Source organism: Dioscorea cayenensis, chromosome 15, assembly GCF_009730915.1.
Source record: "Dioscorea cayenensis subsp. rotundata cultivar TDr96_F1 chromosome 15, TDr96_F1_v2_PseudoChromosome.rev07_lg8_w22 25.fasta, whole genome shotgun sequence".
Taxonomy (NCBI): domain Eukaryota; kingdom Viridiplantae; phylum Streptophyta; class Magnoliopsida; order Dioscoreales; family Dioscoreaceae; genus Dioscorea; species Dioscorea cayenensis.
In genome coordinates this window covers 1,078,940-1,098,929 of record NC_052485.1, presented here as the reverse complement: position 1 = coordinate 1,098,929, position 19,990 = coordinate 1,078,940, and the positions used below count along the sequence as shown (strand labels likewise).

General features: G+C 37.4%; 4 protein-coding genes and 1 pseudogene across 4 annotated transcripts; 4 read left to right on the top strand and 1 right to left on the bottom strand.

Moving 5' to 3' along the window:
• Positions 1–568: 568 nt before the first annotated feature.
• LOC120278120 (photosynthetic NDH subunit of lumenal location 3, chloroplastic-like) lies at positions 569–1,521 on the bottom strand. The gene is made up of 3 exons (XM_039285035.1): positions 1,191–1,521; positions 825–1,112; positions 569–746 (listed from the first exon to the last, which is right to left on the bottom strand). The coding sequence occupies exons 2-3, from the start codon at positions 1,056–1,058 to the stop codon at positions 630–632; spliced, it is 351 nt and encodes a 116-aa protein (XP_039140969.1). The 5' UTR covers positions 1,059–1,112; positions 1,191–1,521; the 3' UTR covers positions 569–629.
• A 1,784-nt stretch (positions 1,522–3,305) lies between these two features.
• On the top strand, positions 3,306–4,143 carry LOC120278121 (probable histone H2A.2). Its single transcript, XM_039285037.1, has 2 exons — positions 3,306–3,562; positions 3,911–4,143. Exons 1-2 carry the CDS (start codon positions 3,494–3,496, stop codon positions 4,130–4,132), a joined length of 291 nt encoding a protein of 96 aa, XP_039140971.1. The 5' UTR covers positions 3,306–3,493; the 3' UTR covers positions 4,133–4,143.
• A 1,392-nt stretch (positions 4,144–5,535) lies between these two features.
• LOC120278118 lies at positions 5,536–6,923 on the top strand. The gene is made up of 2 exons (XM_039285034.1): positions 5,536–6,250; positions 6,328–6,923. The coding sequence occupies exons 1-2, from the start codon at positions 5,704–5,706 to the stop codon at positions 6,921–6,923; spliced, it is 1,143 nt and encodes a 380-aa protein (XP_039140968.1). The 5' UTR covers positions 5,536–5,703.
• A 3,293-nt stretch (positions 6,924–10,216) lies between these two features.
• LOC120278072 (chitin-inducible gibberellin-responsive protein 1-like) lies at positions 10,217–11,931 on the top strand (the record flags this gene model as incomplete). The annotated part of the gene is given in 5 exon segments (XM_039284972.1): positions 10,217–10,255; positions 10,257–10,385; positions 10,387–10,878; positions 10,880–10,990; positions 10,992–11,931. Coding segments are annotated over 5 exon segments (1,548 nt in total), but the record flags the coding sequence as incomplete, so codon positions are not given.
• Positions 11,932–12,739: 808 nt separating this feature from the next.
• LOC120276964 lies at positions 12,740–14,523 on the top strand (annotated as a pseudogene).
• Positions 14,524–19,990: the final 5,467 nt, after the last annotated feature.

The window sequence follows — 19,990 nt, the reverse complement described above, 5'->3', positions numbered from 1 at the left end:
CTGTATTCCTTTCTTGAAATGAGATTGACAAACAAGTTTTTCTTTTTCTTTATTTAACAAAGATCATGACATGAAGAAGTATAATAAATCATCTAAAAGAGCACTTTGAAGAGAGGAACCTCAGGTCCAGAGGCAGTGCCAAGCTCCCACTTGCAAGGCTGAAACTCATTGGAGACCTGACAGTAACCTGCAAGAGATACACCATTCCTGCTAGAACCGAACTCAAACACAGTCAAGTCGGCGGGGCCGTGGCACTCGACTGCTCCGTTCATTGCCGGAACTGTCTCAAAGTAGCCAGGAGTGGCCTGAGTGGATGACTTGGTGCTACTGAGTCTTAACCAAGACAAGAGTCCCATTGTTGAATGGAAGACATTGGAAATGCAGCTGCTTGTATAAGACCATCCTGAACTACTAGTAGTACAGCATAACAGGTGATCAACGAGATGGATCTAAATGAATGCATGATTGCACGGCTCAGTTGGTTTATATATATATATATATATATATATATATAATTACTCAAATTCTCACATGATTTCATTGCCATTATATCTGGAACCTTTTTTCATTAGTGGTTGCAACTAAGATAATAATTTCATTGAAAATGGTTTAGTTTGAATCCTCATACATCAACCTACAGGCTCAGGCTTTTGCATTCTGGTCATCACATCCTTGAGAAGCACTTCAGTATCAGCATAGAATGCTTTTGCAGCTTCTGCTTTCTTCTGCTTTGCAGCATCTTCAAGCTGCCAATTAACAAAATCAATAAATTCCTCTGCTTAACTTTGAAAACTAAGAATGGAAATGCTTGAAATATGGATTACCTTTTCCACATTATCAAACAGTTTGTTTGCCAGGTCCAACAGAGGTTGTTTCTGATCATCAGAAGCTGCAGTTATGACCTTATCAAAGTCAAAATACATGGTGGTGGACTTGAGGCAAAGGTATTTCCTGAAATAGTTCCATGTATCTTGGCTAAGCATGTCCCCAAGTGCTAATAAATCAAATGCACACATTCTCAGTCTATACTTGCTTCCATCCACCCCAATGTTTGGCATATAAACACCTTTCTTAATGAAAGTTCTTGTCCCTGTCTCCCTTGTTAGCTATATCTGATGAAAAAGTGTCACAAGAACAATGAGATAGAAAAATGAAACTATAGCACTGAGTTTAGAAAAGCTGAAGCTCACCATTAGAGACTGAAGGGACAGGTAAAGGGCCTGTTAACCAAAAACCATTATTCTCCTCTTCAGCAAACAAGGACATGGAAGTAGCTTGGTTGAAGAGAATGGCTACTGAGAGACCAATGGATGTTCTCCTAGATGTTTGTAAGGTGTTGTTGAGTGATTGCAATGGAGATTCTTGGAAGAGTTGTGCTTTTGTTTGGGTTGGTTTTGGTTTTGGTTTTGGTTTTGGTTTTGGCATTGGGAGAAGGATTTGGGAAGCTCCATTGATGCTGGTTAGAGAAGTAGCCATGGCACTTGTGGGAGAGTAGCAAGCTGTAACTGTGTATTCTTGTGATCAGTTGTGTGCACTTGTTTGATTATCCATTCAGGTATTACTGGGGCCACACATTTAATATATCCATAAAATCAGAGTCCCTAGGAATGATATATTTTTTAGTTGGTTTGAAATTTGAGGTGAGGATATTTTTTTTCACATAAATTATGGTTTATCGATTTTATTTATTTATTTATTTATTTTTATAAAAATCAGTAACCGACAAAGCGAAAGGTAAATAGGTATAAAGGTACATTAATTATGATGACTTAACTAATCTCTTAGGATAATTTATTGCCATATAATCTTTATATATAACTCTTATAAAAGGTTCCAAAAGTTAATTATAATTTAAGAAGCTCTCAGAACTACGAGATCTACCTCAATCAGACGTATACTGTATAGCTTAGTGCATTTTTTTGAAACTTTTTGTCAACCTTCTTTTTTCATTGTAATTTTTTAATGAATAAATCATAATTTTATTAAGAATTTTTTTTTTATAGTGATGCAAGTAGGAAAGAAACTAGCAGTCAATAACAAATAATTAATGTTTACTAGGAGTAGAAGTGACAATGACTACAATATTTTTTTAATATAAAAAAATATATTTTCTTTTAGCTGTCTTTGATGGGTTGGTATGACTTCAAAGGAAAACATATACAGTGAAAATAAACAAAAAAAGTATTATGCCATCAGTAGGGGAAGGACAAGCTTCATGGCTAGGCTACTAATATTAAACCCAATCTCAATTTTGTTAATTTGTTTTGGAGCTCTGGTGAGACAATTCCAATCATCATTTTATGTCATCAATGAGAACAAAATCTTGTTTATGTCATCAATAAACACAAGACACAAAGTGAAGCACAACTGAGAGTGTGCTAATCTTGTTTAGTCTCTTCACCCAATTATTACTAGTGGTAAAAGTAATAATTTTCTATTATGTATTTCGTACTGTTTTTTCAATGAGAATTTTTTTTATATTACATCAATTTTTTATTTATAATCGATGATCATATCCTTATCAAAGGATAATCTTACTCGTTGATTATTTTTTTAAGAGATCATTGCACTTGTGGTTCTTTTTCTTTAAATATCTACTTTCTTATTTTTTTGTAACTAGTTTTTTTCATTAATAAATTATAGTTTATTTATTTGTATTCATATAATTTTTTAGTTAAAAAGTCAATACTGCATAGCATGATAAACTAGGAGATTTAAAATGTCATTTTACTCTTGTCTTGTGTTTATTATATATAATTTATTTTTTTTAAAAAAAAATTAAGTTAAATAAAAGGAAAATTATTGCAGTTATAACTTCAGCGAAAATAGTCTCATTTCCCACCTACTAAGAATGTTACTTCAATCAATAAAAAAACATAGCATGGAATAATACCCATTTTTCAGGGCCATTATGATGATCTCAAATTATTGGGTTAGCTTATGTCATCCACAGTGACCATGCACTTCTTTATATATTTTTTATTTAAAAACCTCTTTATTAGTTAGCAGTTATCAATTATTTTTCTATAAATAATAACTTATTTATTTGATTTATGACTTTTTAAACATTACATGGCCTTCCTCTATTTTGCTAATAAAATCATAATTCCTCAAATAATTAATTAAAATAATGCTCAAATATTACGACGACTCCTTATATAAGGGAAACCCTTTTTTAAAGAACGCAATATCCAACCGTCCACATAAGATGATCGGACGGCTAATATCAACGATCCTTGAGCTTTTTTGCCATTGGTTTGATCGAAACCGGACTCATGCTATAAATAAGAGAGAGTTCTCAAAGAATTTTCAAAGTAGCGTTCGTCTTTGTTATTCGAAACACTAACCCTAACCCTAGATCTCGTTGACGCCATGGCCGGCAGGGGGAAGGCCATCGGATCCGGAGCTTCGAAGAAGGCGACTTCGCGGAGTAGCAAAGCTGGGCTTCAGTTCCCCGTTGGGAGGATAGCAAGGTTCCTCAAGGCCGGCAAGTATGCCGAGCGTGTTGGTGCTGGTGCCCCTGTCTATCTCGCTGCCGTTCTTGAGTACCTTTGCTGCGGAGGTATGGATCAGATTCACTTCTACTCGCAAACTAATTTTTCTCATGTTTTTGCTCGTTTTTGGATGGTTTGGTAGTTAATTTGGTACTCATTTTTCATAAGTTTTCTCCCAATTTGCCGTCTGGTTGGAATTATTCCACGGTTTTTGGCATATTATTTGCTGGTTTTCTTTTAATTTTGGAACTTTAGGAATTTGTGATCTGGGTTTTCTAATTCAACGGTGTTTGGAATAGAAATTTCGAAATCGTTAGCCCCAATTCTTGACCTAGTGAAATTCTTGTTGGTTATTAAGCGTTCTTTTGAATTTCAATTTTCTATCTTTTGATTCTAATCTTGACTTTGTCCATCAGGTGTTGGAGCTTGCTGGCAATGCGGCTAGAGATAACAAGAAGACCAGAATAGTGCCCAGACACATCCAATTGGCAGTAAGGAATGATGAGGAGCTGTCCAAGCTTCTGGGTGCTGTCACCATTGCTAATGGAGGTGTGATGCCTAACATTCACAACCTGTTGCTCCCAAAGAAGGCTGGTACTGGGTCTTCAAAGGCTGGTCCTGCTGATGATGATAACTAGACAAAGGTTTCAGCTCCTCTTAATTTCCTTCTCCTTTGTTTGTTGTACTTAACTCAGTTGGATGGTGAATGGTGGTGGTAGTGGTAGTGGCTGGACTTGTATGAACTTGGGATGTTTGTGCTGAGCTTGTAATCTGGAGCTGAACATAATTGGAAATAGAGAAGGCCTAATCTTTATGCCTATCTCTGGTAGCATAAATTTCTTTGTTTGATTTTTTTCCAACTGATGAATGCCATTTCTGAGAGTTTGAACAACGCTTCATGTGCAAAGATTTTTTTAGTATTGTTTGAATCCTTGAAAGTTTATGAGGGAAGGTTCATGATTTTTTTAATGTTTGTTGAGAATTAAGTGTTGTATTCAGGGGATGACCATTTAAATAGTTACTGATATAGTAACATGGTGGAGTTATTCAGATGTGAAGATGATGATTGTTTCCATTTGCAGCTTTTGTTTGCCTGTTGTCTATGAATCATTTCAATTTGTTAGATATCAATTCATTTTGCATGATTTTGCATGATGAACCCTTTTGCATGTTGCTCAATTGTTCTATTGGCAATCCGGTTTCCACTTTTTTTGTAATATTTTTGTCGTGGTCTGCAATCAGGTTAAGAATTTGGCATATTAAAGACTCTTAATGGTATGAAAAAGATGATATGACTCATTCAATGGAGTATCTCATTCCAATTTTATGTAATTGCTGGAATGTGCTATGCTTCTCATTTCTTTGATCTAGAAAGAATTAGAGAGAACTGATTCTGAGAGTGAATTTGCTGATACTTTCCACCTGTGCAAGTGGTCTTCTGTAACGTGTCTAAGTTCATTACCTTGTCAGTGTTGTTGATTAAATTATATCATGTCATGGGTTTCATTCTGAGTTTATAGATTCAATGTTTATTTGGGTAATAAATAGTTCACTTGTTTTACTCGTTGAGCCTATGTTCTTCAATTTTGAGCTACTGTCAGGCCCGTGACCTTCCTCTTAAGAAAAGACTTTGCATTGATACTGTATTCACGGAATAAAAAACTCTGATTAATTTTCTCTCACCACCACAGTGGCACTACCACGTTGGCACTAGACAGTTGTTTTTACAGCTTACAGCGCCATGACGGCATCATTAACCTGTTCCACTGGTTGTTTCTGGCAGGGCATTTATTTTTTATTGTTCTTTTTCTTCTTTATTATCATACCTTCATCATTTATTGTTGTTTTCCTCTTTATCATACCTTCATCTTTCATCTGTATCTATCACTTGGCATTCAAGTTTCCATGAGTAGCATTTGTTTCTGTGGAGATAAACCCAATTCTGATAAAGAGATGGAAAGCTTTTTATGATGTTCTTTTACGCCTAATCATAAACATGGAAGCAAATGACAGGTACATATACAGCTTTTTGAAGGTGTGTATGCTGTGTGCGCAACCAATGAAAACAAGACATACAGCAGGTACTCTTGTAGTTATTTGTTTGCCTAGAATTTAATGCTATGCAGCCTATGCTTCAAAGTTGGTGGTCTATAACTAAGAAAGTAAAGTAGCCCACAGAAGAAGAAGAGTGAGCAAGTGAGGAGGGGAGATGTCTACAGTATGGATGTCTCTCAAGAGGTCTCTCCAGTGTAAATCTGAGCCGTGTGATGTATATGATCCAAAGGCCAGGCTTCATTTGAACACCATCTTGACAAGGAAAGCAGGAAGGTCAGGTTGCTCAAGATCCATAGCCAACCTCAAAGATGTTATCCATGGGAGCAAGAAGCGCTTAGAAAGACCTCCAAGTTGCAGTCCAAGGTCCATTGGGAGCAGTGAGTTCCTCAACCCTATAACCCATGAGGTGGTTCTCAACAACTCAAACTATGAGCTCAAGATCACTGGATTTGGAGCTTTCCATGAAGTTGACAATGGGGTTAACTCCACCTACGTGGGCACTCTTAAGCCTGGGACACCAGGCCCTGGAGGGCACCACCATGGCTTTAGGTACAATCCTTCTCCCAGAGCAGCTGCTATCAGAACTCCTTCAAAAAGAACATCATCTCATGAAACTGTTGCCATTATGAGATGCCACAAGTGTGGTAAGGACTTTGGGAAGTGGGAATCTTTAGAAGCTCATCATCTCTCCAACCATGCAGGTCAGTTCTTCACTTCATAACTTCTCTTGAGAAACTAAACTCTGTAAACTACTGTCTCTTTTTATTTTTCCTTCCAGTTACTGAACTTTTGGAAGGTGATTCCTCAAGAAAGATTGTGGAAATTATCTGTAGAACAAGCTGGTTAAAGAATGAGAACAGTTGTGGGAGAATAGAGAGGGTTCTAAAAGTTCATAACATGCAGAAAACTCTTGGTCACTTTGAAGAACACAGAGAAATGGTTAAGAACAGAGCCAGTAAACTCCCAAAGAAGCACCCTCGTTGCTTGGCTGATGGTAATGAATTACTGAGGTTTTATGGCACTACAATTATGTGTTCATTGGGCATGAATGGTTCTTCAAGTCTCTGTGCTTCAGAGAAATGCAATGTGTGTAGGATTATCAGGCATGGTTTCTCTACTAAGAAAGACTTGAAGAAAGGTGGCATTGGTGTGTTCACAACTGCTACAAGTGGGAGAGCTTTTGAATCCATTGATGAGCTTCATGAAGCTCATTGTGTTGGTGTTAGAAAAGCTTTGTTGGTTTGTAGAGTGATTGCTGGCAGAGTTCACAAGCCACTTGATAGTTATCAGGAATTGGCCAGGCAATCAGGGTTTGATTCAGTGGCAGGGAAGGTGGGTCTCTATGCTAACATTGAAGAGCTTTTTACTTGTTGAACCCACTTGCTCTTTTTACCTTGTTTTGTAGTAATTTGTAAACCTTGAGCTAATGTTTTACTGATGAGTGTGTTTCATGTGTAGGAATTTGAATTTATTAAATAAACTGTTGGGTTTTTAATTAAATGAGTTTTTCTTTTTAATTATGAGGTCAACCTTAAGAAAGAGACCAAAGTGAATTTCGAAGAAGCAACATATGTTTTTTTCAACATTGACTCGGGTCATCAACGCTTACAAAAGAAAAATCAAACTTTAAAAATCCAACTCATGTCTTTGTCATGCGTGTACGGAAGAAATGGATCCTGCTAAGCATTATTTGTTTGTTATTTCAACATGTTCCGTCAACCACATTGCACCTAGCCAAATATAGATTGGCACCTCAACCATACTCATTAGATTCGTTACTTTATCAACACTGAGAGCCAATATCAAACCCATTTTTTTTATAAATAAATCACACAAATAAATATATATTAAAATAAAAATTAAAGTCGACTATATATATAACCCACAACATGGAAGTAGATCGAGGATAAATTATTTTTATATTATCAATTCCGAATGTACTGGTGAATGTAGCTTGTATTTTGATTGTCACTCAGTTTTATTTTTATAAAACTTTAAGAATTTAAGACTACACTTCATCTTACTAGCTGAGTCATTATTCTCATCGATAAAATTGTATCACTGACACGAAAACATAATTTGCCTTTTTCTAATAATCATGTGTTATTCTATTTATTTTTTTTTGATTTTGTGATAAAATAAATGATAAATGTGAGTTAGTTGATGAGCCAAAGACATGATATTCAAATGGAAATGGTGTCACATTAGAGATCACACTTGATAAAAAGGCATCAATATCATGTGAACCAGACCATGCGCTGCTCTTTTGATAGTGCCTTCCTTGTCATTCATAAGGACTCAAGTTCCATTCCATCTTCTCTTTATTCTTTTCCATCATTAATCTAGTCCTTTTTCTTTTTCTATATTTTCAATGCATGCGTGTGATTTATGCCATGGTTCCATCTTTCTTTATTTTAATATAGAGATTTATTAACATGGTAACCAATAAATTAATTTCTTACAGACCAGTTCAACATCCACCAACATAATTTATTTATCACTTTAATAAGTGAATCCAAACATGACATCTAATTGCATGAAATCATAATCATGTTATAATATTCACAGATTACAATCACTGGAACTAATTAAATAAATAAATAAAGATCATCATCAGGTGCTTCTAGAAGGACAAAGATTTTAAGTCGGCATCTCAGGGACCAACGGTGGATGTTGCATCATGAGATACGTGTTTGTAGCCGTTGGATGAAGATCGGACGGTGAGTGAGGTGGGAGACACGTCAGGATAGAGGGTTCACCATGTAATGACACGTTCACATGTCGTCACGCGTGGCGGCATCGTAGACAGGTTGTCACGTGTAATACACGGTCGTGATTGGCGATAGATCAGCTCACGTGGATGAAGAATGAAGGAGGACCGTTGGATGGGAATCGGAGGGTGAAACGTGGAGATTGCACGTGCGGTCAAAGAACAAAGAACAGGACCGCGGGAACGCTGACTTCCGTGTCACTCTGTTTCTTTATATAGAGCTCTTTTTCGTGAATGCTTGAGTTCTTGGTCTTGGAGTTAGATTGCGAAGCAACGACGACGAGGAGGAGTGAGAGGAAAAAGTTGAGATTTTTTTGGTTTTTTGGTGAACATTGGGGGTGAAAGGTGAGGTTTTTCTTTTTTGTTTTATAAAGCTGGAATCTTGCTTTTTGTGTTCTTTTGATTTAAATGAAATTTTGTGCTTGAGTTTTGGTTCAGGTGAATGGATGGATAGATGGAGATTGTGGAAAATGAAACAAAGTTTGGATTTGATGATCTTGTAGAAACTATGGATTGTTTTTTTGTTTGGAAATAGTGGTTTAGATGTTGTTATGATTCCTTGTTGGGATTTAGGTATTCTTAAGCTGGTTATGAAGAGCATGTTCTTCTTCTTCTTCTTCTTCTTCTTCTTCTTCTTCTTCTTCTTCTCAGAAAGGAGAGATTTTAGAATTTTGTGAAAGAATTTCATGAATTTAATTATGTTGGAAAGAATTTTTTTTATGGTTAAAGAACAAGGGGAAGAGATGTCGGTTCTAGTTTTTTGGTGTTCATTGAAACTATGGGTTTGGAATCTGGATGGGTTTCTGATTGATAGATTGGTGAAAATTCAGGGAATGATTGATTGAATTCACTGTGAAAATAATTTGGTTGTTTGTGAGCTTGTCGCACTTCTACAGGAAAATATTTAAGAAAGATTTTCTTTTTCCTTACACTGTTTTTGTAATTATTCCTTAACTTTTTTTGATTTTCTTTTGTCTTTTATGCTCTCCACTTGCCCTAGTTTAATTTTTAATTCTTTTGCTTTTAGCTTCTTGGCTTGCTTTTTCCAATTATTGGAAGTTTTTAATTTAGAGGTGTAAAGCCAGAATCAATCATCATTCTAGTGTGGTGAAAGCCTGGTGATGGTGACTCCCATTAGTGTGTCAAATTAAAACTGAGGATACCTCCCATACAAGTAATTAGTTTTATGAAAGTGATTTGCCAAATATGAAGTCCAATTTATTATCCCCTTGTGTTCTTCCAATTTCAGGTTTAAGTCACCTTTAGATAATTCAAAATTTCAAGGCTGTGTTGATATTGATTTCTAAATATCATTTATTGTAGAATGACCGATAAGGTTACCATTTGTTTGAGGTTCTAATTAATTTAATAGATATATGGAATATATCATTGTTTATGTATGCTTGTACTTATTGCTGCTGTGAATATACCATTGTTTTTTCCATACAAGCAATTTGAGAATTCTGCTTTTTGGTTCTCTATGATGATTTTGTTGATTGTTCATATCAAACAGTTGGAATTGTTGAAATTGAATGTGCTTGTTTGAGTCTTCAATTCTTGTTTGAAATTATGATAATTGTTTGAATGATTTGAGAACTTTCTAGACTTTGAAATTTGATATTTCATTTATATACATGGCATATTTAGCGGCTGGTATTTTGTGCGTGTGTCTTCTATAAAGAATGTTACTATCATTTTTGTAATTTGAGTAATCTATAATTAATATGCAGATAACTTTTTAAATTGATGCCATTCCCTTCTAATGGACATGCAACAATTTTTTTCGGATCTGAATTCACCGATGCTGACATTTCTTACAATCATTCATCCGTGATCACTCCAGCATACTCTGAATGGCCAGTGGATTCAATAAAAATTTAATCTAGGAATTTCACCAAACTCTCCTCTGTCTAGCCAGTTCGACTGTGAAACTTTGATCTGCAAGGAGCAATAGCCAGGAACAGTACAGTCCTTCCTATTACTCCGGCAATTCATTCAGGCAGGCTGAAATTTCTTTCCAAGACGGTATCCAGGGGCATCATAGTTCAGCCTACATTTCCTCCCGGCCAGAGCATTCGACATGCCCTTCAAGAACTAGAGACTGTCCTAATGGCTCCTGATTCTGATGAGGTAACAACCAGCACCAACACTGAATTGGATGAAACAAAAATAGCTCAAGTCCCAAAGTCCCGATCGAGGACATCTAGTCAAGTGTCATGTGTTCAGGTCTCTAACCCTCATCACCAATATCCTTTAACCAGATATCAGGGTAGTTATGTAAACCGTCCAGAGAAGCGTCTAAAAGAGGTGGCAGACATTCCGCTGAATAACATGAAGCAATTGCTTGTAAAATGTGCGGAAGCATTATCGGAAAACAAGATTGAAGATTTCGAAACACTTGTTGAGAAAGCCCGCGGTGTGGTTTCCATTACTGGTGAACCTATCCAGCGCCTTGGTGCTTATATTATTGAAGGCCTAGTCGCCAGGCATGAGTCTTCTGGCACTAATATCTACCAGGCCCTCAAGTGTCGTGCACCAGAGAGCAAGGAGCTGCTATCCCTACATGCGGATTCTGTATGACATCTGTCCCTACTTCAAGTTCGGCTACATGGCAGCTAACGGTGCAATTGCTGAAGCTCTGAGGAATGAGAACCGCATCCACATCATTGATTTTTCAAATTGCTCAGGGGACTCAATGGATCACTTTGATACAGGCATTGGCGGCAAGACCAGGAGGGCCGCCTCATGTGCGTATCACTGGAATAGATGATCCAGTGTCAGAATATGCCCGAGGAGAAAATCTTCAACTTGTTGGAAAGATGCTTTCTGAAATGTCGAAGAAGTTCAATATACCACTTGAATTCAATGCATTGAGTGTTTATGGTCCAAATGTTACTCGAGACATGCTAGACATCAGGCCCGACGAAGCACTTGCAGTGAACTTCACTCTTCAGCTTCATCACACACCAGATGAGAGTGTTGATGTTAATAATCCTCGCGACGGTCTGCTTCGGATGGTGAAAGGGCTATCGCCAAAAGTGACCACCCTGGTTGAGCATGAATCCAACAGCAACACAACTCCATTCTTGACAAGGTTCATGGAGACACTGGATTACTACTCAGCTATGTTCGAGTCCATTGATGCCACACTGGCTCGAGACAGCAAGGAACGGATCAGTGTCGAGCAGCACTGTCTGGCAAAGGACATTGTGAACATGATCGCGTGCGAGGGGAAGGAAAGAGTAGAGAGGTATGAACTACTGGGGAAATGGAGGTCCAGGCTCACCATGGCAGGGTTCAAACCATATCCTCTGAGCTCATATGTCAACTCTGTGATAAGGACTCTTCTAGCTTGCTATTCTGATAAGTATACATTGGTTGAGAAGGATGGAGCTATGCTGCTGGGCTGGAAAAACAGGAGCTTGATCTCAGCTTCTGCTTGGCACTAATTAATAAGATATGGATACATATATATATATATATATATATATACATAGAATTAGATACAGTTTGGTGCACCATGTTAATGCATCTTCTTGTATTTACTTTTTTAAAGCTTTACTTTGTTGTAATTTGTTTTAGGCCGGGATATATGTCTTTGAGTCCAATAAATCCCTTTGATATTTTTTTAATACTTGAGCTATATTCTTTTTATAATTCAGCCCTACTACATATTAGGCTGCTTTGATTGTGTTTGCTCAAATTGATTGTTCAAGAGCTATTTTTTTTTAATGAAATATGAATAAATTATATCATGAGTTTATACAAATGAGTTAATACTTTAATACAACTATGTTCTTATGCCTAAATTTTCAACCTCTCTGTGAATTGTATTTCTTTTAGTAAAGATATGAATTTCTTATGGAAGAATATATATTTATTTGATTTTTGGTTTTATTTTATAGATTATATATATAAATATATATATATTTATCAATAAAGGGCAAAATCCGCCGGAATCCGGAGGCAGTGGTGACACAGCCGGGAGAGTTCCAGAGTCAAGTTGGAGGATTCCATCACTACCATCCGCCGGAGTCTGGATTTTTTAGGTCCGAGGGTGGAGAAGACAGGGGTTGATTTGGCTTCCGAGGAGATACAGGTTCAGACATGGATGAGTAGCAGAAAGGTCTTTAGAGTGTGTTGGCAGTTTTTGTGTGTCGTTACTTCATTGTTTTTACTTGCTTTTGTTTTTAGCTGTGTCTCCTCCGTCTACCACTTTAGCTAGTTAGTGGTTGTTGTTTTGCTTTTTGCGTTTTCCCACGGTATGTGCTGTATGGAAAGTCATTGTAGTTTTCCCTTTCTTTTTAATTAACGCTAGTTTTATCCAATTTTTTTTAAAATAAAAAATAAAAAAACAAAGTGCAAAATCATATATAAAAGAAATTTTTTGGTAATGAAATTTTATATGGATAAGTTACGGTAACAGTGTTATCTTGCTTGGGCTGAGGGTTTAGGGTTTGAGCTCCCCCCACTTGCAATGGTGGAATTAGGGTTAGGGCTTCGCTCCAGCACCTTCAATCCTTTTCCTCTCCGGAGGATATCACCAGAGGTGATCTTTTCTCCTTCATCGCTTTCTCTCAAACAACACAACAACCAATCAAAGCTCCCTTGCATCTTGAGCCACGATAAATCATTGTAGGTGTTTTCTTTACATTTTGATTTATTTCTCAAGTGAAGTTAAGTTAGGGTTCTTTGAATTATAGGCCATTGTATGGTTGAAAACTGATTTACAGACAGATAGTAAAGAAGCCAGGGAAAAAGGAGCATCATTTATGGAAGAAGAGGGATTCTGCTGGATCTGGGCAGAAGGCCCTCCATCTTGTTCGAATTGTAAGTTTCTCACTGATTTTCATGTTAATCTTTCTCAAAATCCTGTTAATTGTATTCCTAGAGTTTGTAACCTCGTATTTGTTTCAAAAATTGCATTTTTTTTTTTTCTTTTTGTTTGCCATTTATCATTTGTGAGAGTTTTTGGCTAAGATTTCAAATAGCTGTCCTGAATTCCTGCTAAGTTTGAACTGTTTGATTTACTTGAGTTCATTACTTGCTCTTGCATGTTCTCTTTGCTCATAAAAATATATGCTTTTATGAATTTTTGTAGGTCTCGAACCTCCCGAATGAGAAAGAAGCAATCTATGGAACATTAGACAAATGGACTGCATGGGAGACTGAATTCCCTGTCATTGCTGCAGCAAAAGCTTTGAGTATTTTGCGTCGAAGAAAACAATGGTTGAGGATCATTCAAGTATGCAATTAATAGATTCTAACATATTATTACTTGTTCCTTTTTATTTTGCTTTTGTTCTCTGTAACATGCTGAAACTCTGCACAATGCCTTGTTTGAGGATGTGAACTATGAAAACAATGGTTGAGGATCATTCAAGTATGTAATTAATAGATTCTAACATATTATTGCTTGTTCCTTTTTATTTAGCTTTTGTTCTCTGTAACATGCTGAGACTCTGCACAATGCCTTGTTTGTGGATGTGAACTATGAAAACAATGGTTGAGGATCATTCAAGTATGTACTTAATAGATTCTAAAATGTTATTATCTGTTCCTTTTTATTTAGCTTTTGTTCTCGGTATCATGCTGGAACTCTGCACAATGCCTTGTTTGAGGATGTGTGGCTATATATTGCAGGTATCAAAGTGGTTGTTAAGCAAGGGCCAAATGCTCACAATGGGAACATATGACACACTTCTGCTGGCTTTTGACATGGACGGGAGGTTAGATGAAACTGAGATCATTTGGAACATGATTCTGCAAACACACTCCCGATCGATTTCTAAGCGGTTATTTTTCTCGAATAATTTCTTTATATGAGCACCATCACATGCCAGAGAAGATTTTGGAGGTAACCAAGTTCAATATTTGCAGCTTGTAAGTGACTTTTACAGTCACTGGGTTACTTAATTTCTTTGATTTGTGGAGAAAATGTCAGGTATTTACAGACATGGAGGAATTGGGAGTGAGACCTGATGATGACACAGTTTATAGAGTGGGCAGAGCATTTGAAATTTCGGGCCAAAGCCATAAGAAGAAGATGTTGATGAAGAAATATCGAAAGAGATGGAGATACCTCTACTTCAATGGCGAGCGAGTTAGAGTGCCCGCTGATGAAGAAAGTCTTTAAAATTGTCTCCAACAGCAAAGCAAAAGAACAATTTTGGTTGTTGATCAGTTGACACACCAAACTTCAATTCCTGTAATATTATTATTATTATTATCAATCAATTCTATCATAGAGTAGAATACAATTGTTCATTTGGAATTGTATTATTGTACAAGAACATGGGATGTTCTATACCTACTTCATTTCAAAATCATTGTAAATTTAATTTAATATATTTGCCCACTCCTGCTTGTTCTTGTCTCAAATCTGAGAAACATTTTTGTCTTTTACTCTCTTCTCAAGTTATATATATATATATATATATAACTTTTTAATAAAAAAATTGATTATGCTTGTTTTTTTGAATGAGATATATGTATATATATACATATTCCATGATTTTTTTGAACTCCTTTTTCTCTTCATTATTTTTTAGTGAAAAATTACTGCTCACCCTCGTAATTTTCAAAACTTCCCAAAACCCTCCAACTTTTCAGACACCCCTGGACACCTCCGTTATATTTTACATTCCTTTTAACCCCTCACGTAAGTTGAAGTGGGTCCACGATATGAAATTCCTTTTGCCTCGAAAAGTGTGGAAAAAATACGCCCAATCATAACTTTCTTTACGATAGTTTTTTAATTTTTTGCCTCCGCTTGCTTTTTTTCTCAAACAAAGTTTAGAGGCTCATATCTTGTTCTTCTTGTTCTTGTTCTTGTTCTTGTTCTTGTTCTTCTTTTTCTTCTTCTCATTTGGCAGTATTCAATTTTTAGCTTTCTTCCGATTAAATTATGGAGAGTTTTTGTGCTTATCGCTAGATACAACGGGGAGGGACGAGTGCTAATGTTCACTGGCGACGACTTCTTGGGAATCGAGTTAGACTGAAATATGTGAGCGATGGGGTCCTCGATATTTCCCGTGTCGGGTGAAGTTTATCACACCCGATGGACATAAAACCAGTATGTCTCATATAAAAACGAGGTTGACTTCCAGACAGCATGTGTCACGTCGACTCCATCTTCAAATGTTCTGTTGTTGATCTTGTTGTTGAGACAGATGATGTGGCATCGTATCCCATCGAAAACGCAGTTCTTCTCGTCTGTAAGTTTCTTCTCGCTTATGTTTATATAGTTGTAGAAGTTAATTATTGTTTATTATCCCCGTCAACTGCTTTACATTTATCAAGTTTCCATTTAAACACTATTGTCTCCGATTAACTTATTAACTTATTATTTAACTTTTTGTTTTTAACGCTTTAAGATTTATGTTTATCGCTTTAAATATTTTGTGTCTCTGCTTTAAAATATCGATCGTGTTCGCTTTTAAACTAAAGTGTCTGGCGAATTCGGGAATCCGACAACAGCTCGCTCCACATCATGGCGAGCCCCGAGGGTGTGGCATGCCTTCCTTCCTCATCCGATCAGTCAAGTGTTGTCGTTGGATATCGACAATGTTTTGAAGGCGCTGAACATTTCAGAGACGCACTTAGGAATTTTTGCAATCAAAAGGAATTTTTGACTTCAAATTATCGAAGAACGAGAAACACCGAGCGATCGTGGAAGGAAGCTCTGACTTCAAAAATGGCGTATAAGGAAGCTATATTCCCCATACCGGACAAACGACGAGCCGATGGATGAAAAATCGCGAATCGCGTTCATGACCGCCCTGCGACGAGAAGGCAACCTCGGTGTCCTAGACGAAAGAGGATCGAGTCGTAAGCGTCCCGAGGTCCGCAGAAGTTGCGTTGTAGCCATCGTCACGCTTTCGAGTCACAATCGCAGATCGTGGAATGAATCTGTCACGACTAGGCATTGTGTATATACTTCTTATTATTGTTTAAATATCGAACTTTATATTTAAATATATCTCTTACGCTTTTTAAATATTTTATTCTCTGCTTAATCGTTATTTTTTTATCGTTTAAAAATAAATTTGTATCCGCTTAAAATGTACAACGGGATGGTGCTAGCGGTTCCCCAAGCTGCACTACTACACGCCGGTTCCCCAAGCGCTTTCCACTCCCGTCGCACATAAAAAAATCGAACATTACATTACACTCTATAAGAGATTATTAAGTAATAAGGATATTTTAAAATGTAAAAATATTAAGTATATTTTTGTTGTAATTACATTGATATTATTAAATAATAAGGATATTTTAAACAAAAAATATTAAATTTAAACAGAGAAACCTAAACTTAAACAGAGAAAACGAAAAGTTAAAGGGCAAAAAGTTATCATTATACTGCTTAAAAATGAATGTTGATATTAGCCGATAATGAAAATGAAAATGAAACAGAACGCTACTCCGATAATGTACCCTCAGGACTACAATATCATCCAACAAGAAGTAACCTCAAAACGAAAACGTGAATGAATTTAATTGAATTTAGATACATGTACATTTACATCGACAAAAATTTGTCATGTTCTTCGAAAAATGAATCGAATTTAAAACCCGGTTTACATTCAAACTATTACACCCTATACTAACGACTACGACCCCGCTTGGGTACACTCCTCCTCGGGTTCGCTTTTACACGAAAGAAACGGAGTTTAAACAATTACATTGATATTTACACAATGGAGACACGGGTGGAGACGGAGGCATTATTGTTGGGATGGTGCCGCTATTATTTCATCGTCACCGTAGACGCGGGTGAGACGGAGGCATTATTGTTTTTCCTCTTTTTGCAAGCTTCTTCGAATGAGGCCGTCTTTGAAGGGCCACCCCGATGATGTCCTCGTCGTCGAACTCCGACGTGCCAGATCCGTCCCCGTGCTTCATTTGTTTCGAAGGGAAAGCGCAATGATCGATTGATCGCTGACCGCCTTCCAATGCCTCCACCCGAGCGATAAGTCGAGGGAACTCCCAGCATCAAAAATCGCAAGCTCGCATGAGAGTCGCAGCTGACATCCTCGCCAGCCCTAGGGAGCCGCCACGCTCGAGGGTCGACACGGTCGGGGAAGCCACGGGTCCCAGCGGGGTGGGGAGGGCTTCTTCGGCCTCGACGAATCGCGTTTTGGCTCGGAAGCGGGAGAACGCAGGCGCCCAAAGACGCAAGGAAGAGGTCGCCTCTCATCTCGCCTTTGAGCAAGCGGTTCCCGAACAATAAGATCCGACCGACGGTCGGTCCCGAACAAATACTTCTTCATCAGCATTCGCCGGAACCAGCTCAGGAAACTAGCATGTGTAAAGCAAACAATCTTAGCGAAATTATTTAGTTTAAACAATTAAAAACTATATTTACACATGTAACTCAGTATATTTAAACGTTATAACCTATTGTGTTAAACAAGAACAAACAAATTAAACATTAAACTAAAAGTTTAAACGGTAGTCGAACAAAGTTAAACGGTGAAGTTATAATGTTAAACGATAGATGAATAAAGTTAAAGCGGTAAATGATATCGTTAAACGTTAACGTCTACGAGTTAAACAAAAATATTTTTTTGAATTATTACCTCTTTTCCTTCGAGAGATGACAAACTCGTCTCTATCGTCACGCTTCCTGGTAAGTATTTTCACCGTAAAGCACGACGATCCTTGGGATCTCGCAGAAAGCGGACTTTCTTTCCGGGTTCCCGGTCACCAGTAAAACCGAGATGTTAAGCGCTCACGTGCAACCCCTTAACATACCCGGTGTTGGTCTTCTTCCCCAGCGCATCTAGATTGCACTCGGGTAGCGGCTTGTGGTATGTCCCTCCATAAGCCACTTGTGCGTCGCTTGCGCCACGCGCGTAGCGCCCATTCCGGTAGATCATCGACATAATCAACGATCCGGTTAGGAACCGAGCGAGGAGGTATTTGGGAAGAGGATTGTACCCGTGAGATACACCATCGAGTTTGGCAAAATTCTCCTCTTCCCTCTCGTCCCAACGAGTTCGTCGAAGAGTGCTCCCGATGGAGTCTCGCTGCTCTCGTGACGTCTTCGATAAATACCTCTCTCGAAAGTGCCCGACTGTTTTCTTCCCGAAACACGATCGCCTCCCCATCGCAACGCAGGCCAAGAACGATTGCCACATCTTCGGGGCTCGAAAGTCGACGATGCTTTTCCCGATCCTCGAATTTATTAGTGCGGTTATCGTATCTCTGCACAGAGAGTCGAAGGGCCCGCTCTTGGTATACTGACTTCCAACTCGATGAAATGTCGTGAGCGGTGTCCTTCGGATGATCTCCCGATGTCGAGGGATCATGTGAACTTTCAATTCAGCCCACGGTCTCCACTCACAGGGTGTCAAGTAGCATCGCCCATTAACTAGGTTGACCTCCATAATCACAAGACTGTGACAATAACAAAGACATTGTTAAGCGGAAATGTAATTTGTTAAACGGTAGAACACTCGGCTCTTAAACACCGATATCATTTTTTTAAGCGATGACGATATCTATTAAACGGAGATACAAATAATTAAACGGAGACGAACTAACTTAAGCGAGTAAAAAGCTTTCATTGTTTAAACGGAGACCTCATTTTTTACAATCGCAACCATATCAATCGAAAGGGTAAAGCGTAGATTATAAACATTACACAAAGCACAACAATCGGAAAAACCATTTTCAATCATGATACATAGAGCGAAAATGTAAAACAAAACAAAACCCTAGCCGAGACATCTCCCTGCAGACTAACAAAACCCCAGCCGATTAATCCCCCTGAAAGCTTCAATGTCTTCCAACAAAAACAAAATCACAAACCAAAACCGAAAAATGTCTCTTCGTAGTAGTAATAGTTAACAAAAACCATAATGAATACCTTAGACCCGCAGTGACTGAAAATCGCCGAATACTTGCAGCGGACTTCTTCTTCGAGAGCCGTGGGAAAGGGAAAGAGTCTAGGGTGGGAAGAGAAGAGCCGAGACGCGAGTTGAGCTGAGTCGCGAGTTGAGAGAAGACAAGCATATGTAATGCTTTAAGAAAAAAACCCACCCACTTCCTCTCACACCGAAATGGGTGCTAGCCCACGACTTTCCCAGTCAAGGGCATTTTCGTCCATAAAATTTTTAAATACACTCCGCTTTAATGCCAGTACGCACTTTTGGGGTTTCAAAATCATGGAGTTGAAAAGGAAGGGTTTTTGGGTATTCAAAACTATGGGGTTTGTTTGTGCAATTCTAGCAAAAGATTGTAGGGTTTTTTCAGATTTCCACTTATTTTTAAAAAAAAATTATAATTCAATTCATTTCAAAATTTTCTCCTCCCTGTATACCATAAAAAGAAAAAAAATATATAATTTCTTAATAAAAAAAACTTTATATATATATATATATATATATATGATATAATAATGAATTGACTCTATCTTCTATTTTTTCTCTTTTTTGTCTTTTTATTTAAAAATACTTTCAAGTAGTCTCTATACTCTTGAAAATGGTTCTACTTAGTCCCTTATATTCTAATATAGGTTAATTATCTACCATATTTTTCGAGTAATAAAGTGACTAGACTGAAAAGAGATCGCAGAGTAGAAGCCAAACTTGCTATTTTTCAAAAGTAAAAATATTTGTATGACGTATTTCTGAGTAGAAAAAATAAAAAAAAAATAGGAAACTAA

Coding starts and splice junctions, on each gene's coding strand:
- LOC120278121 (XM_039285037.1), top strand. CDS start 3,494: ATGCCGAGCGTGTTGGTGCTGGTGCCCCTGTCTATCTCGCTGCCGTTC. Junction 3,563..3,910: donor TGAGTACCTTTGCTGCGGAG/GTATGGATCAGA, acceptor TTTGTCCATCAG/GTGTTGGAGCTTGCTGGCAA.
- LOC120278120 (XM_039285035.1), bottom strand. CDS start 1,058: ATGCCAAACATTGGGGTGGATGGAAGCAAGTATAGACTGAGAATGTGT. Junction 747..824: donor TGTTTGATAATGTGGAAAAG/GTAATCCATATT, acceptor GTTAATTGGCAG/CTTGAAGATGCTGCAAAGCA.
- LOC120278118 (XM_039285034.1), top strand. CDS start 5,704: ATGTCTACAGTATGGATGTCTCTCAAGAGGTCTCTCCAGTGTAAATCT. Junction 6,251..6,327: donor TCATCTCTCCAACCATGCAG/GTCAGTTCTTCA, acceptor TTTTCCTTCCAG/TTACTGAACTTTTGGAAGGT.